This window comes from Bombina bombina, chromosome 4 (genome assembly GCF_027579735.1).
Source record: "Bombina bombina isolate aBomBom1 chromosome 4, aBomBom1.pri, whole genome shotgun sequence".
Classification (NCBI taxonomy): domain Eukaryota; kingdom Metazoa; phylum Chordata; class Amphibia; order Anura; family Bombinatoridae; genus Bombina; species Bombina bombina.
The window spans coordinates 20459666-20479101 of NC_069502.1; the positions used below are offsets into that span (position 1 = coordinate 20459666).

Below are 19436 nucleotides of genomic sequence, written 5' to 3' on the forward strand. Positions count from 1 at the left end.
CCAGCAAATAACTGTAAAAAAAAAAAAAAAAAAAAAGTAGGATATCAAAACCTGTTGGTCTAACGGTACCATCCTCAGAAAAAAGGAGATTAACAACCTGCACTAGGTGTCATTTTTATAAAGCACCACTAGATTACTCAGGTTGAATAGAAATAAACAGCTTTAGAACATAGATAAGTACTAAACATTTTAATGAACTCATAAATCATTCAATAAAAATGAAAATATAAACAGTATGAGTAATTAAAATGACATTTGCTTATCGGCAGTTCATAAGCAGAATAAGTATCATATTGAACTGAGATGGAGCAATAAGATAACCTGCACGTGAGAAGCAATAACCCCCATTGCAGGATCGATCAAAGTTTTCAACATCATTAAATACAACGGAGAGTTAAGTCATAGCAGGCATTTCTAAGTGCGCCAAAACCTAGCCCACTGTTGGTTGTTCTCTCCACGTATATATACGTATAAAGAAGTTCCAAGGATATTACACAGTCCCCAGATCACTTACATGAGGTAGAGTAGGTGCCAACTGGTCACCTAGTAACATCTTCTGTCCTTGGTTGTCCCCACACAGGAGAGGTAAAATACCCTCCATGATCTACGCTGTGGAGCAGACGCAGCCTTCCAGGTCCTACAGCATACATCATTTACTTCTGTCAGGAACCCGAGGTAGAAAGGAAAGCAGTGTAAGCCAACACTGGTTGCCAGGACAGGAGAGACAAACTGGAAGGAGGCTAAGGAAGGTTCTTTGCAACATCCAGAGCTAACTTTCACCAATACCAAGAGAATTCCATGGCTACAATACAACCCCAGTCCTATCTGCAGGGAAACTGCCCATTAAAGGACTTCAATTCCAATTTTCTTCAGAGCACTTTATTCGCCAACCACCTAGTTTACTAAGTAAGAATGACTGGGGGAGTATGGGAAGTATGGGAAGTGGGGGGAATACTTAATGCTTTGGCTGGGATGTATTTGCCTCCTCCTTGTGGACAGGTGTGGTATTTCCCAACAGTAATGAATGAATTTGTGGACTCTCCCTGCCATTGGAAAGAAATTCAGTTTTTCTCTCTTCTTTAGAGGATTATCTGTCATCTGTAGAGAATCAATAAAGGATTATGCAGTTTAACTTTTAAACTTTAGTTTGGCTACTTATAAATTCATCTACTGCACTGTGTGTATATATTTTTCACACTACTTTTGTTATTACAAACTATATAAATCACAAATCATAGAATATACTGATGCTCCAGGGAATAAGCTATTGCTATTGACACATTTTAATTTGCTTCATTCTTTAGATATCCTTTGTTGAAGAAATAGCAATGCACATGTGTGAGCCAATCACCCGAGGCATCTATGTTCAGCCACCAATCAGCCGCTACTCAGCCTATTTAGATATGATTTTTAACAAAGAATATCAAGAGAATGAAGCAAACTAGATAATAGACGTAAATTGGAAAGTTGTTTAAAGGGACAGTCTGCTCCATATTTTTTATTGTATAAAAAGATAATCCCTTTATTACCCATTCCCCAGTTTTGTATAACCAACACTGTTATATTACTACACTTTTTACCTCTGTGATTAGATTACCTTGTATCTAAGCCTCTGCAGACTGCCCCTTATCTCAGTTATATTAATATACTTTTTACCTCTGTGATTACCTTGTATCTAAGCCTCTGCAGACTGCCCCTTATCTCAGTTACAGTATATTACTACACTTTTTACCTCTGTGATTACCTTGTATCTAAGCCTCTGCAGACTGCCCCTTATCTCAGTTATATTAATATACTTTTTACCTCTGTGATTACCTTGTATCTAAGCCTCTGCAGACTGCCCCCTATTCTCAGTACTTTTGACACTCATAAGTAACTCCACGGGAGAGAGTACAATGTTATCTATATGACACATATGAGCTAACGCCCTCTAGCTGTGAAAAACTGGCAAAATGCCCTGAGATAAGAGGCGGCCATCAAGGGTTAAGAAATTAGCATCTGAGCTAACCTAGGTTTAGCTTTCAACAAAGAAAACCAAGAGAACAAAGACAATTTGATAATAAAAGTAAAATTGGAAAGTTGTATAAAATTGCATGTCCTATCTGAATTATGAACGATTCATTTTGACTAGACTGTCCCTATAAAATTGCATGCTCTTTCTAGATCATGAACGAAAAACATTTTGGGTTTTATGTCCCTTTAAGAACCCCCAGACCGAAGGTGCTAAAAATAATGACAAGCCGATCACCTCTTCTCTCAGTATATCCTAATAGCGCGTCTATCTTTATACTTGGTGTCCATGAGGACAGCTGCGTCATACTCACCTGATACATCTGGGCTGACCACCTTCCCTTCTTACACAGTCCGTTACTTCTGCGCTGGTGACAGGAGGGGACAATCACACATGTAGATCAATGTCCTATAATGAGAACGCACAGATAATCTGAAAACAATATGGATTCTTGTATTTCCATTTAAGAGACTTAAACCACAATCACATTTCTCAGCAAACCTAATACCTTTAGCGTCTTCACACAGCCTGGCTTGTTCAGCTTCACCTTGATGCCACAGACATGATCTAATAACCATTCCCACCAAGTAAAGCTGAGTAACATGCACATACTCAGACAGATATACTGCCAAACCCTCAAGGACAAGAGGTAGAAAAAGGAAATTTATGCTTACCTGATAAATTTATTTCTTTTCCGATACGACGAGTCCACGGATTTCATCCTTACTTATGGGATTACGCCTCCTGGTCAGCAGGAGGAGGCAAAGAGCACCACAGCAGAGCTGTATATATAGCTCCTCCCTTCCCTCCTACTCCAGTCATTCGACCGAAGTTAGGAAGAGAAAGGAAAAGCCAAGGTGCAGAGGTGAAGATTTAACAAATATAAAAACCTGTCTGAAAGTTGACAGTGCGGGCCGTGGACTCGTCATATCGTAAAATAAATAAATTTATCAGGTAAGCATAAATTTCCTTTTCTTTTACAAGATATGACGAGTCCACGGTTTTCATCCTTACTTATGGGATACAATACCAAAGCTATAGGACACGGATGAAAGGGAGGGACAAGACAGGAACCTAAATGGAAGGCACCACTGCTTGAAGAACCTTTCTCCCAAAAACAGCCTCGGAGAAGGCAAAAGTATCAAACTTGGAAAATTTGGAAAAAGTGTGAAGAGACGACCAAGTTGCACCCTTGCAAATCTGTTCAACAGAGGCATCATTCTTAAATGCCTAGGAGGAAGCCACAGCCCTAGTGGAATGAGCCGTAATTCTCTCAGGAGGCTGCTATCCAGCAGTCTCATAAGCAAGACGGATGATACTCTTCAGCCAAAAAGAAAGAGGTAGCCGTAGCTTTCTGGCCCCTACGTTTTCCAGAAAAAACAACAAATAATGAAGATGATTGACGAAAATCCTTAGTCGCCTGCAAGTAAAACTTCAGAGCACGAACCACGTCTAAGTTATGTAACAGACGCTCCTTCTTAGAAGAAGGATTAGGACACAAGGAAGGAACAACAATTTCCTAATTAATATTCTTATTAGAAACAACCTTAGGAAGGAAACCAGGTTTGGTACGTAAGACCACCTTATCAGAATGGAAAATAAGATAAGGAGAAAAAGCTCAGAAACTCTGCGAGCAGAAGAAATAGCAACCAAAAATAAAACTTTCCAAGATAACAACTTAATATCTATGGAATGCATAGGTTCAAAACGGAACCCCTTGAAGAACATTAAGAACTAAATTCAAACTCCAAGGAGGAGCAATTGGTCTAAACACAGGCCTGATTCTAGTTCGAGCCTGACAAAAAGATTGAACGTCTGGAACATCTGACAGACGTTTGTGTAACAGAATAGACAAAGCAGAAATCTGTCCTTTGAAGGAACTTGCTGACAACCCTTTCTCCAATCCTTCTTGGAGAAAAGATAAAATCCTGGGAATCCTAACCCTACTCCATGAGTAGCCCTTGGATTCGCACCAATAAAGATATTTACGCCATATCTTATGGTAAATCTTTCTAATAACAGTTTTACATGCCTGAATCAAGGTATCAATGACCGAATCAGAGAACCCTCGCTTAGATAAAACCAAGCGTTCAATCTCCAAGCAGCTGCAGAGAAACTAGATTCAGGTGATGGAAGGGTCCCTGATTGAGAAGGTCCTGCCTCAATGGAAGCTTCCACGGTGGCAGAGAGGACATGTCCACCAGATCCATATACCAAGACATGCGCGGCCATGCAGTAGCAATCACCCGGGGAAGGGGAGCAAACGGTGGAAACACATAAGCTAGGTTGACTGACCAAAGCACTGCCAAGGCGTCTATCAGTTCGGCCTGAGGATCCCTTGACCTGGATCCGTATCTTGGGAGCTTGGCATTCTGACGATACGCCATCAGATCCAATTCCGGTCTGCCCCACCTGAGAGTCAGAGCGGTGAAGACCTCCGGATGGAGTTCCCTTTCCCCCAGATGAAACGTCTGTCTGCTCAGAAAGTCTGCTTCCCAGTTGTCCACTCCTGGGATGTATATTGCTGACAGATAACAAGAGTGAGCCTCCGCCCACAGAATTATCTTGGATACTTCTGTCATCGCTAAGGAACTCCTTGTTCCTCCCTGATGATTGATGTAAGCCACAGTCGTGATGTTGTCCGACTGAAACCGGATGAATTTGGCCGAAGCCAACTGAGGCCAAGCCTGAAGCGCATTGAATATGGCTCTTAACTCCAGAATATTGATTGGAAGTAAAGACTCCGACCAAGTCCATACATTCCCCAACCTAGTAGACTGGCATCCGTTGTCATTATCACCCATGAGGGTCTGCGGAAGCACGTCCCTTGGGACAGATGATCCTGCGACAACCACCAAAGAAGAGAGTCTCTTGTCTCCTGATACAGCTCTATCTGAGGAGACAAATTTGCATAATCTCCATTCCACTGCCTGAGCATGCTCAGCTGTAGAGGTCTGAGATGAAAACGAGCAAACAGAATTATGTCTGTTGCCGCCACCATCAATCCAATTACCTCCATGCACTGAGCCACTGAAGGTTGAGGATTGGACTGAAGGGTTTGGCATGTATTCAGAATCTTTAACTTCCTGAACTCCGTCAAGAAGATTTTCATGGATACGGAATCTATTAGAGTACCCAGGAAATTAACCCTTGTCTGTGGAATTAGTGAACTCTTTTCTAGATTCACCTTCCACCCGTGAGTCCTTAGAAAGGACAGAACCATGTCGGTATGAGACTTTGTCAATTGATAAGACGATGCCTGGATCAGAATATCGTCCAGATAAGGCGCCACTGCAATGCCCCGCAGTCTGAGAACCGCCAGCAGAGACCCTAGAACCTTTGTGAAGATCCTGGGTGCCGTGGCCAGCCCAAAGGGCAGAGTCACAAACTGAAAATGTTTGTCCAGAAAGGCAAATCTTATGAACTGGTGATGATCTTTGTGGATAGGAATGTGAAGGCATGCATTCTTTAAATCCACGGTAGTCATATATTGAACCTCCTGGATCAATGGAAGAATTGTCCGAATAGTCTCCATCTTGAAGGATGGAACTCTGAGAAACTGGTTTAGACTCTTGAGATCTAAAATGGGTCTGAACGTTCCCTCTTTTTTGGGAACCACAAAAAGATTTGAGTAAAACCCCTGCCCCTGTTCCTCTATTGGAACGGGACAAATTACTCCCATAGTGGAGAGGTCTTTTACATAACGTAAGAACGCCTCTCTTTTTATCTGGTCTACAATCGTGAAAGAAGAAACCTTCCCCTTGCGAGGGAATTTTTGAACTCAAGTAGATACCCCTGAGACACGATTTCTAGTGTCCAGGGATCCTGAATTTCTCTTATCCAAGCCTGGACAAAGAGAGAAAGTCTGCCTCCTACTAGATCCGGTCCTGGATCGGGGGCCGCCCCTTCATGCTGTCTTGGGAGCAGCAGCAGGCTTCTTGGGTTGTTTACCCTTGTTCCAAGCCTGGTTGGGTCTCCAGATGGACTTGGCTTGTGCAAAGTTCCCTTCCTGTTTAGTGGAAGAGGGGACTCCCTTGAAGTTTCGAAAAGAACGAAAATTACTCTGTCTACCCCTCTGCTTAGAAGTCTTATCCTGAGGTAGGAGATGACCCTTACCTCCCGTAATGTCAGAAATGATCTCTTTCAAGTCAGGCCCGAATAGGGTCTTACCTTTGAAAGGAATAGCCAAAAGCTTGGATTTAGAGGACACATGGGCAGACCAAGATTTTAACCATAAGGCGTGCTAAAATGGAAAATCCTGCATTCTTAGACGCCAATTTGGCAATTTGGAAAGCGGCATCTGTAACAAAAGAATTTGCCAGCTTAAGGGCCTTAATTATATCCATTATTTACTCTAAAGAGGTCTCAGTCTTAAGAGACTCTTCTAAGGCATCAAACCAAAATGCGGCCACAGTTGTAACAGGGAAAATGCAGGCCGTCGGTTGTAATAGAAACCCTTGATGAATAAATAGCTTTTTCAGAAGACCCTCCAACTTTTTGTCCATAGGGTCTTTGAAAGCACAACTGTCCTCAATAGGTATAGTCGTACGCTTAGCCAGGGTAGATATAGCTCCCTCCACCTTAGTGACCGTTTGCCAAGAATCCCAAACGGTGTCAGCTATAGGGTACATTTTCTTAAAGGTAGGGGAATGTGAAAAGGGAATACCCAGTCTTTCCCATTCCCGTGTAATAATATCCAAAATTCTCTTAGGAACCGGAAAACCATCAGAATAAAAAGGAACCTCTAAGTATTTGTCCATCTTACACAATTTCTCTGGTGGTACCATCCATCATCCAGAGTCAGCAAAACCTCCCGCAACAACAGACGGAGGTGTTCAAGCTTAAATCTAAAGGACATCACGTCCTAATCTGTTTGGGGTAATGCACTTCCTGAATCAGACAATTCCCCTTCAGATAGAGTCTCCCTAACTCCCACATCAGAGTCCTGGGAGTGTACATCGGAGATCGCCATCAAAGAATCAGAAGTCGCCTGGGACCACCTGGTCCGCTCTTCTACTACGTTTGCCTTGCAACACTGGCAACTTAGACAAAACTGTTGTAAGAGTAGATGACATAACTGCCGCCATATCCTGCAGAGTAAATGAGGTGGACGCAGTTGATGGCGCCTGGGCGTGTTTTAAAGGCTGTGACGCTTGGGGAGAAAGTAGCGGCATACCCCGAGTCTCATCAAGCTGTGAAGCATCCTTAGAGATAAGAGGGGGATACACATTGGCAGCTAAGCACATAGAACAAGTCTGTTCCAGTAGGTCAGCCATGTTAAACAGAAAAACAAGGGCAATATTGGTTGTGTCAGATATATGAAATAACAAAAAAAAAAGTACTGTGTCTTTAAATTTGAAAAACGGTACAGTGCCTTTAAATTTTAAAACGACATGAATTTTTCCCTGCAAATGTGAAACGATATAAGATTTCTACGATATAAGTTTTCTACTACAAATGTATAAAAATGAGTAATATGCAGTTGCTATAACCAGGTATATTTACATCATTAGATATTATTGTCCTTCTGACTAAAATTAACCCCTGCACCAAACCACAAACCACCACCGCTGGCGAGTAAGTCAAACCAAGCGGACCTAGGAAGCAACAGGAGCTCCGTAATACTCCTCCGTTGCAGAGACCGGAACAAGTAGGCGCGGCAAAGCGCGCGAAAGTAAGCCCCGCCCTTCATGGGCGGTATAGAGAAACACCAAATCAGCATGAAAAACAAAATGTATGCTTACCTGATAAATTTCTTTCTTTTGCAATGTACCGAGTCCACGAATTCATAAATACTTGTGGGATATTGTCCTTCCTAACAGGAAGTAGCAAAGAGAACACCACAGCAGAGCTGTCTATATAGCTCCCCCCTTAACTCCACCCCCCAGTCATTCGACCGAAGGCCAAGGAAGAAAAGGAGAAACTATAAGGTGCAGAGGTGACTGAAGTTTTCAATAAAAAAAATACTGTCTTGATAGACAGGGCGGGCCGTGGACTCGGTACATCGCAAAAGAAAGAAATTTATCAGGTAAGCATAAATTTTGTTTTCTTTTGCATGATGTACCGAGTTCACGGATTCATCCTTACTTGTGGGATACCAATACCAAAGCTTTAGGACACGGATGAAGGGAGAGACAAGACAGAAACCTAAATGGAAGGCACCACTGCTTGCAAAACCTTTCTCCCAAAAATAGCCTCCGAAGAAGCAAAAGTATCAAATTTGTAAAATTTTGAAAAGGTATGGAGCGAAGACCAAGTCGTAGCCTTACAAATCTATTCAACAGAAGCATCATTTTTAAAAGCCCATGTGGAAGCTACCGCTCTAGTAGAATGATCTGTAATCCTTTCAGGAGGCTGCTGTCCAACGGATGATGCTTTTCAGCCAAAAGGAAAGAGAAGTTGCCGTAGCCTTATGACCCCTACGCTTTCCAGAATAGACAACAAACAAAGAAGATGTTTGACGAAAATCTTTGGTTGCCTGTAAATAGAATCAAAGCACGAACCACGTCCAAGTTGTGCAACAGACGTTCCTTCTTACAAGAAGAATTAGGACACAGAGAAGGAACAACAATCTCCTGATTGATATTCCTGTAAGTAACAACCTTAGGTAGGAACCCAGGCCTGGTACGCAAAACCACCTTATCAGCATGGAACACAAGATAAGGTGAGTCACATTGTAATGCAGATATTTCAGAAACTCTTCGAGCTGAAGAAATAGCAACTAGGAATAAAACTTTCCAAGATAAAAGCTTAATATCCATGGAATGCATGGGTTCAAACGGAACCCCCTGAAGAACTCTCAGAACTAAATTTAAACTCCATGGCGGAGCAACAGATTTAAACACAGGCTTAATACTGTCATGCTCAGCTGATGGGAAGCTCTGCAGTCCTCTCTGTGTGCTTGATTGACAGGTGTCTGAGCCACCCCTTCCTGATGATGTCACAACCAGGCTTTTTATTCTTGGCTTCCTGTTTCTCCAGTGCCAGTTTGTTTGTTAACTTTTTGGCTTCTGATAGGATTTCGCTGAGGAATCTCTCTAACTGCTGCTTTTCTGTTGCCAATCTCTTCAAGGATTTACTATTCTGGATTAACCTTCAACCTCCTGATTACCTGTCTCCAAACAATGCAAGTACTGTTTGTTTTGTGAAACTTTAAAACTTCCTGTTTACCTGCTGAAAACCTTGCATATTCAGACTACTCTGTGTACTGCCAAACTATTCAAATACTGTTATTTCTGTGAAACCTTCAATCTGCATGTTTACCTGTTTCCAAACTCTGCAAATACAATTATTCAGTGTAAACCTTCAAACTGCTTGATATCCTGTTGCCAATCTCAACAAGTACTGATTAATCTGTGTTAACCTTCAAACTACCAGCTTACCTGTTGCTATCTCTGCAAGTTCTGACAACACAGTGTTAACCTTTAAACTACCTGATTACATGTTGTTAATTCTGCAAGTTCTGACTACACAGTGTTTACCCTCAAACTGCCTGATTACCTGTTGCATACTCTGCAAAGACTGTCTACACAGTGTTAACCCTCAAACTGCCTGATTACCTGTTGCATACTCTGCAAAGACTGTCTACACAGTGTTAACCTTCAGACTGCCTGATAACAAATGACCTACTCCTGCATTTTTAACTGTTTCCTGTTTTACCCTTCTTCTGTCTGAGTATAAGTGGACTATCCCTGCTCTCCTGATACTGTGGAAGACATTTCCTGAAACCAGTTCCTTATTCAGAAGTCTATCTGGCTGATATCATGAATTACTTTGGCACAGGCTAACCCTGCTCCATATCGTGAGTACCTTGTTTTTTGGAGGTTGTCGTGGGGTCACGTCCTGGATTAAACTCAGAGTGCAAGGGTGTTGTTTAAGTTCGCCCTAGCATTTGGGTCTTCTTCTGGACATTTCCTAACCTGACAAATTCTAGCTAAAGCCTGACAAAAAGCCCGAACGTCTGGGACATCTGCCAGACGCTTGTGCAACAGAATAAACAGAGCAGATATCTGTCCTTTTAGGGAACTAGCTAACAATCCTTTCTCCAATCCCTCTTGGAGAAAAGACAAAATCCTAGGAATCCTGATTTTACTCCAGGAGTAGCCTTTGGATTCGCACCAAAAAAGATATTTACGCCATATCTTATGATAGATTTTCCTGGTAACAGGCTTTTGAGCCTGAATCAAGGTATCTATGACTGACTCAGAGAAACCCCGCTTTGATAAAATCAAGCGTTCAATCTCCACACAGTCAGTTGCAGAGAAATTAGATTTGGATGCTGGAATGGACCTTGAATGAGAAGGTCCCGTCTCAGTGGCAGAGTCCACGGTGGCAGAGATGACATGTCCACCAGGTCTGCATAGCAAGATCACCAAAGCTCTCTCCTGTTTGATTCTGGCAATCAAACGAGGAAGGAGAGGAAAAGGTGAAAAACATAAGCCAGGTTGAACGACCAGGGTACTGCTAGAGCATCTATCAGTACTGCCTGAGGATCCCTTGACCTGGATCCGTAATGAGGAAGTTTGGCGTTCTGATGAGACGCCATCAGATCCAATTCTGGTGTGCCCCATAGCCGAACCAGGTGAGCAAACACCTCCGGATGGAGTTCCGACTCCCCCGGATGAAAAGTCTGACGACTTAGAAAATCCGACTCCCAGTTCTCTACTCCTGGGACATAGATTGCTGACAGATGGCAAGAGTGATCCTCTGCCCATCGAATTATCCTTGAGACTTCTATCATCGCCAAGGAACTCTTTGTTCCGCCCTGATGATTGATATAAGCAACAGTCGTGATGTTGTCCGACTGAAACCTGATGAATCTGGCTGAAGCCAGCTGAGGCCAGTCCTGGAGAGCATTGAATATCGCTCTTAATTCCAGAATATTTATCGGTAGGAGGGCCTCCTCCCGAGTCCACAAACCCTGAGCTTTCAGGGAATTCCAGACTGTACCCCAGCCCAGAAGGCTGGTGTCTGTCGTCACTATAACCCAATCTGGCCTGCAGGAAACACATTCCCTGGGACAGATGATCCTGTGACAACCACCAAAGAAGAGAATCTCTGGTCTCTTGATCCAGATTTATCTGAGGAGATAAATCCGCATAATCCCCATTCCACTGATTGAGCATGCATAGTTGCAGTGGTCTCAGATGCAAACAAGCAAACGGAACTATGTCCATTGCCGCTACCATTAGCCCGATTACCTCCATACACTGAGCCACTGACGGCCGAGGAATGGAATGAAGAGCTCGGCAGGTGGACAAAATCTTTGATTTCCTGACCTCCGTCAGAAATATTTTCATTTCCACCGAGTCTATCAGAGTCCCTAGAAAGGAAACCCTTGTGAGGGGGGAAAGAGAACTCTTTTTTACGTTCACCTTCCACCCGTGAGATCTTAGAAAAGCCAACACTAAGTCTGTGTGGGACTAGTTGGAAAGTCGTCGCTTGAATAAGAATGTCGTCTAGATAAGGGGCCACTGCTATGCCCTGTGGCCTTAGAACCACCAGAAGGGACCCTAGCACCTTTGTGAAGATTTGTGGCGCCGTGGCCAACCCGAAGGGAAGAGCCACAAACTGATAATACTTGTACAGAAAGGCGAACCTGAGGAACTGGTGATGCTCTTTGTGGATAGGAATGTGTAGATATGCATCCTTTAAGTCCACGGTAGTCATATATTGACCCTCCTGGATCAATGGTAAGATAGTACGAATGGTCTCCATCTTGAATGATGGGACTCTTAGGAATTGGTTTAGGATCTTGAGATCTAGAATTGGCCTGAAAGTTCCCTCTTTCCTGGGAACCACAGACAGATTGGAGTAGAATCCCTGTCCCTGCTCTGCTTTTGGGACTGGGCAGATCACTCCCATGGTAAAAAGGTCTTCTACACAGCGTAAGAACGCCTCTATTTTTGTCGGGTTTACAGGCGAAACCTGATTTCCTTCTGTCTGAGAATCATTTAATGCCAAATTCTTATGTCAAAATATGCTGTTTGCAATTTATAGACATATCAGTACAATGGGGACACATTCTTAGAGGGGGTTCCACAATGGCTTCTAAACAAATTAAACAATGAGTGTCCTCAGTGTCAGACATGTTTAACAGGCTAGTAATGAAGCAAGCAAGCTTGGAAAACACTTTATTTAATGAAAAAAACACAATTTGCAAAAACGGAACTGTACCTTTAAGAGAAAAAAAAGGCATACACAAAACTGCAAAACAGGTTAAAATTGCTTCAAAAATTCCGAAATTTTAACAGTGTACCCACTAAGCTTTAGAAGGATTGCACCACAAGTAAAAAACCAATAGACCCCCAAATGAAAAAAAACGGTATATATAACAATTTCAGTGACCACTGCTTAGTGTACTGTGTGCGCAAAATAAAGGCTACTAAATCCTCTCCCAAGGTTAAAATCACCAGGTCCTTCAAAAAATTTAATCTTCAATCATTTCTAAATGACATCAAGAACCTCCCCTGGCACAGATTAAACCTAATCCCAGATCTAGACTCTGCAGTTGAATTCTTTCAGTCTGAACTCCTACAAGTTTGGAATTTACATGCACCGCTGCATAAGGTGAGAGTAAAAGGAGCACACTTAAATTGGATCACAGCTGACCTCATTCAAATGTACCAATTTCGAGACTCATTGTGGTCAAAGTTCAAGCATACTGGCTCTATGAATGATCACTGGGTATATAGACAATGGCGAAATATATGTACTAAACAAACAAAATTGGCTAAGGCACAATATTTCTGTGAAAATCTGAACAATAATATATGTATGCCCTAGAAAGTTTTGGAAAATCATAAATAACCTACAAAATCCACCAATCCACTCCCAACCCTCCACTGTCAATGTGGATAACCAAAACCTGCAACTCCCCTTAGAAGTAGCAAATGCCTTTAATAATTATTTTGTAGGATGCTCCACCACCCTGATTGACAAACTAATAAATGGCACGCATCCTGAAGCTACAAATGTGGATCAGGCCCCACTAAAACAGCAAAGACCCAATATAGAAAAGTTCAATTTTAGACCAGTACCCTTCAATGTCGTTAAGAAACATCTCGATAATCTAAAAATGAAAAACCAGTCAGGACCTGATCAAATCCCAGCAATGCTGTTGAAGCTCAGTGCACCGGCAATTGCTAAGCCTGTCGCAACCCTAATTAATTAATCCTTGGTGTCTGGTTACATACCCAAACTCTGGAAAACTGCAAGAGTAGTGCCTATTCATAAAAGTGGGGAGTTAACCTTGGTTTCTAACTATCGTCCTATATCATTGCTCCCTATATTGTCAAAAATCTTAGAAAAATGCGTCCATACGCAATTATGCGAGTATTATCAACTTTCTAACTATCTGACCCCTGATCAATCAGGTTTTAGACCAAATCACTCCACTACAACTGCCCTCCTAAAAGTTTGCAACGACATCCAAACTGGCATGGAACAAGGAGACCTAACTGGAGCTATTTTCCTTGATTTTGCAAAGGCTTTTGACACAGTGGACCATGACCTACTACTTCTCAAACTAAAAAACTCTGGTATTGCTTATCGCCCGTTAACCTGGTTTAAATCATATGTATCGGATCGATCACAATATGTCTCTGTCTCTAACATTGACTCCCTCCCTCTCCCAGTCACTTGTGGTGTTCCCCAAGGTTCCATTCTCGGGCCCCCTACTATTCACATTATTTATAAATGATTTGCCTAATGTCTGCAAATCCTCAACTGTACACATGTACGCAGACGGCACGGTAATCTATGCAAACAAATCTGATCTGCTGCAGCTTGAAGCAGTGCTCCAAGACCAGTTCACAAAAGTAGAGAAGTGGATCTCGAAAAACAAACTCTTCCTAAACACTGACAAAACGGTGACAAGGATCTTTGGAACGGGACCTAAAATACAAAAATTACAAAATTCCCATCTTCGCATCAAAACCAAATCCAATTGCACGCTGACCGCAGTCCACTCTTTTAAATACTTAGGTATGTTGTTAGACCCCAATCTATCTTTTGGACTCCACATAGAAAAACTTGCCTCTAAACTTTATCCAAAACTAGGTGCCCTGTACAGAAACAAATCTTGCCTGAGCCCTACAGTAAAGGAAAAGATTGTACAGCAAATGCTGATGCCTATCTTGGATTATGGGGATGTAGTATATGCACCTGCACCGCAAACTCATCTTAATAAACTAAATACGTTATATAACTTGTTCTGCCGCTTTGTGCTACAATGTAACTACAGGACCCACCATTGTGACATGCTAAAAGAACTAAACTGGCTGTCGCTGGAATCCAGACGCACCCTCCATCTTTCCTGCCTTGTCTTTAAGAGCCTTTCTGGGAAGCTCCCACCCTACCTGAGCAGAATGCTCTCCCCTGCTATTCCCACCTCCTATAACCTCCGATCCAATAACAGCACATTATTTAGCTTGCCTCAATACAAAAAGAAAGCAGCTCGATCCTCCTTTTCCTACAGAGCACCACAATTATGGAATGACCTCCTGCACACTTTAAAAACTTCCCCAAGCCTAAAATCCTTTAAGAGATCCCTCTATACAAATCTCAAAACAGAATGTGCCTGTCATGGTTGATTAAATATTTCCTACCTGTTCTATGTTAAATGTTTGTATATATTATGTATTATTATTGTTTTTGTATTTTATTGTACCCTATTGTATCAATGCAATGTTTTGTGATCCCAGGACATACTTGAAAATGAGAGAAATCTCAATGTATCCTTCCTGGTAAAATATTTTATAAATAAATAAATTTGCTGATTATTTTTACAAACCAAAAGTTTAAGACAATGAAGTTTGCCAGAAATAAAAGGAGTCATTATTTAGATTGTTTACAGTAAATCAGGTGATTTGGGACTATGCTTTGCACAATTATTATCTGTTATTTTTAGAGCGAACTAGATATTTATCCTAACCTTATAGCTGGTTATTTACCATTGCATATAGGATATTAGGGTTGCAACGATACAATTTTTTTATGACCGAGTACAAGTACCGATACTTCTTTTCAAATACACGCCGATACCAATTACCGATACTTTTTTTTTTTTTATGTCATGTGACAGTATACCAAGCACAATGCAGACTAAGGGGGGTAGTTATCAAGCCGTCTACTTTACCTGCCTTCGCCGATCAAATACGCCCGCCTAAGCTCGCCTACCATCGCCGCCGCGGACCTGAATACGTTCGCCTAAGTTATCAAAAAAGCTTATCAAAAAACCAAGTACGGGGCGATGAGCAGCGGATTGTGAGAGTTATCACTCATCCGATCTCGCTGCTCTTCGGCTTTTTCCCAGCTTTATTGAGAAGCTGTCACTAAGCACCCACACTAACTACACTGTTCTACCCCCTATACTGGCGCCCCCGGAGCCCCCCGCGACTCAATAAAGTTATTAACCCCTAAACCGCCGCTCCTAGACCCCGCCGCAACTCTTATAAATATATTAACCCCGAAACCACCGCTCCCGGACACCGCCGCCACCTACATTATACCTAGTAACCCCTATCCTGCCCCCCCCCCTATACCGTCGCCACCTATAATAAAGTTATTAACCCCTATCCTGCGGATCCCGGACCTCGCCGCAACTAAATAGTTTAACCCCTAAACCGCCGCTCCCGGACCCCGCCGCAACTAAATAGTTTAACCCCTAAACCGCCGCTCCCGGACCCCGCCGCAACCTATATTAAACTTATAAACCCCTAATCTGCCCCCCCTACACCGTCACCACCTATAATACATTTATTAACCCCTATCCTACCCCCCCCACACCGCCGCCACTGTAATAAAATTATTAACCCCTAAACCTAAGTCTAACACTAACCCTAACACCCCCCTAACTTAAATATTAATTAAATAAATCTAAATTATATTTCTCTTATTAACTAAGTTAATCCTATATAAAAATAAATACTTACCTTTAAAATAAACCCTAATATAGCTACAATATAAATAATAATTATATTATAGCTATGTTAGGATTTATTTTTATTTTACAGGCAACTTTCAATTTATTTTAACTAGGTACAATAGCTATTAAATAGTTATTAACTATTTCATAGTTACCTAGCTAAAATAAAGAGAAATTTACCTGTAAAATAAAAACTAACCTAAGTTACAATTACACCTAACACTACACTATACTTTAATAAATTATTCCTATTTAAAACTAAATACTTACCTGTAAAATAAACCCTAAGATAGCTACAATATAATTAATAATTACATTGTAGCTATTTTAGGATTTATATTTATTTTACAGGTAACTTTGTATTTATTTTAGCTAGTTAGAATAGTTATTAAATAGTTATTAACTATTTAATAACTACCTAGCTAAAAGAAATACAAAATTACCTGTAAAATAAATCCTAGCCTAAGTTACAATTAAACCTAACACTACACTATCAATAAATTAATTAACTAAATTACCTACAAATAACTACAATGAAATACAATTAAATAAACTAACTAAAGTACAAAAAAATAAAAAAAGCTAAGTTACAAAAAATAAAAAAATAAGTTAAACATTTAAAAAATATTACAACAATTTTAAGCTACTTACACCTAATCTAAGCCCCCTAATAAAATAACAAAGCCCCCCAAAATAAAAAAATGCCCTACCCTATTCTAAATTAAAAAGTTACCAGCTCTTTTACCTTACCAGCCCTTAAAAGGGCCTTTTGCGGGGCATACCCCAAAGAATTCTGCTCTTTTGCCTGTAAAATAAAAATACAACCCCCCCAACATTAAAACCCACCACCCACATACCCCTAATCTAACCCAAACCCCCCTTAAATAAACCTAACACTACCCCCTGAAGATCATCCTACCTTGAGTCGTCTTCAGCCAGCCGACCACCGATGGAACCGAAGAGGATCCGGAGCGGCAGAAGTCATCATCCAAGGGGCGCTGAAGAAGTCTTCCATCCGATGAAGTCATCATCCAGGCGGCGCTGAAGAAGTCTTCCATCCGGGCGATGTCATCTTCCAAGCGGCGTCTTCAATCTTCTTTCTTCCGGATCCATCTTCATCCCGCCGACGACTGAATGAAGGTTCCTTTAAGGGACGTCATCCAAGATGGCGTCCCTTCAATTCCGATTGGCTGATAGGATTTTATCGAACAGCCAATAGAATGCAAGCTCAATCTGATTGGCTGATTGGATCAGCCAATCAGATTGAACTTCAATCTGATTGGCTGATTCAATCAGCCAATCAGATTTTTCCTACCTTAATTTCCGATTGGCTGATAGAATCCTATCAGCCAATCGGAATTGAAGGGACGCCATCTTGGATGACGTCCCTTAAAGGAACCTTCATTCAGTCGTCGGCCGTCGAGGAAGAAGGATGTGCCGCGTCGGCGGGATGAAGATGGATTCGGAAGAAAGAAGATTGAAGCTTGGAAGATGACATCGCCCGGATGGAAGACTTCTTCAGCGCCGCCTGGATGATGACTTCTGCCGCTCCGGATCTCTTCTTCAGTTCCATCAGTGGGTCGGCTGGCTGAAGACGACTCAAGGTAGGATGATCTTCAGGGGGGTAGTGTTAGGTTTATTTAAGGGGGGTTTGGGTTAGATTAGGGGTATGTGGGTGGTGGGTTTTAATGTTGGGGGGAGGGTTGTATTTTTATTTTACAGGCAAAAGAGCAGAATTTTTTGGGGCATGCCGCGCAAAAAGGCCCTTTTAAGGTAAAAGAGCTGGTAACTTTTTAATTTAGAATAGGGTAGGGCATTTTTTTTATTTTGGGGGGCTTTGTTATTTTATTAGGGGGCTTAGATTAGGTGTAAGTAGCTTAATTTGTTGTAATATTTTTTAAATGTTTGTAACTTTTTTTTATTTTTTGTAACTTAGCTTTTTTTTTTTTTGTACTTTAGTTAGTTTATTTAATTTAATTGTAGTTATTTGTAGGTAATTTATTTAATTAATTTAATGATAGTGTAGTGTTAGGTTTAATTGTAACTTAGGTTAGTTTTTATTTTACAGGTAATTTTGTATTTCTTTTAGCTAGGTAGTTATTAAATAGTTAATAACTATTTAATAGCTATTGTACCTAGTTAAAATAAATTGAAAGATGCCTGTAAAATAAAAATAAATCCTAAGATAGCTACAATATAATTATAATTTATATTGTAGCTATATTAGGGTTTATTTTAAAGGTAACTATTTAGTTTTAAATAGGATTAATTTAGTTAATAAGAGAAATATTATTTAGATTTATTTAATTAATATATAAGTTAGGGGGGTGTTAGGGTTAGTGTTAGACTTAGGTTTAGGGGTTAATAATTTTATTACAGTTGCGGAGGTGTGGGGGGGCAGGATAGGGGTTAATAAATGTATTATAGGTGGCGACGGTGTAGGGGGGGCAGATTAGGGGTTAATAAGTTTAATATAGGTTGCGGCGGGGTCCGGGAGCGGCGGTTTAGGGGTTAAACTATTTATTTAGTTGCGGCGAGGTCCGGGATCTGCAGGATAGGGGTTAATAACTTTATTATAGGTGGCGACGGTATAGGGGGGGCAGGATAGGGGTTAATAGGTATAATGTAGGTGGCAGCGGGCACCAGGAGCGGCGGTTTAGGGGTTAACATATTTAGTATAGCTTGCGGTGGGTTCCGGGAGCGGCGGTTTAGGGGGTAAACACTTTATTTAGTTGTGGCGGTGTAGGGGGGGCAGATTAGGGGTGTTTAGACTCGGGGTACATGTTAGGGTGTTAGGTGCAGACGTTTCCCATAGGAATCAATGGGATGTCGGGCAGCAGCGAACATGAACTTTCGCTATGGTCAGACTCCCATTGATTCCTATGGGATCCGCCACCTCCAGGGCGGCGGTTTGAAAACCAGGTACGCTGGGCCGGAAAAGTGCCAATCGTACCTGCTAGTTTTTTGATAACTAGCAAAAGTAGTCAGATTGTGCCGCACTTGTGTGCGGAACATTTGGAGTGACGTAAGAATCGATCTGTGTCGGACTGAGTCCAGCGGATCGAAGCTTACGTCACTAAATTCTACTTTTGCTGGTATCTAGGGCTTGATAACTAAGGCGAATCAGCCTCGCCACAAATACGCTGAGGATTTCCAGCGTATTTGAGGTTGACGGCTTGATAACTAGGGGCCCAAATATTTAAGATTCCTTCTTTATAATTATAAAGGACTGTAATTCAAAAGACATTATGAAATAATAAAACAGTTTTATTTGTCACAAAGTTCACTGAACATGTTTATAAATAAAAAATATTACAATAAAATATTAAATTTAAAGGGGTGATGCAATTGGGTTGTAGGGCTGTTATATAACATCATTTTGACATTTATATGGAGGTTCGACTCTAAGCTGAACAGTCTCACTTTCCACACTACTTCATGGGGCAGAAAGATATTTTCGGCCCATTTCAGCCAGAGCTGGAAATCTGTTTATTAACT

The 19436-nt window shown here is 41.4% G+C and overlaps 1 protein-coding gene across 3 annotated transcripts in view; it reads right to left on the reverse strand.

The window, feature by feature from the left end:
- The window catches only part of LOC128655847 (zinc finger protein 300), a 332246-nt gene that overhangs the window by 310516 nt on the left and 2294 nt on the right, over positions 1-19436 (reverse strand). For all 3 annotated transcript variants that reach the window (XM_053709411.1, XM_053709409.1, XM_053709410.1), the window contains exon 2: positions 2325-2419. In XM_053709411.1, the coding sequence (XP_053565386.1) occupies positions 2325-2333 (9 nt within the window). In that variant the 5' untranslated portion in view covers positions 2334-2419. The remainder of the gene's footprint in view (positions 1-2324; positions 2420-19436) is intronic.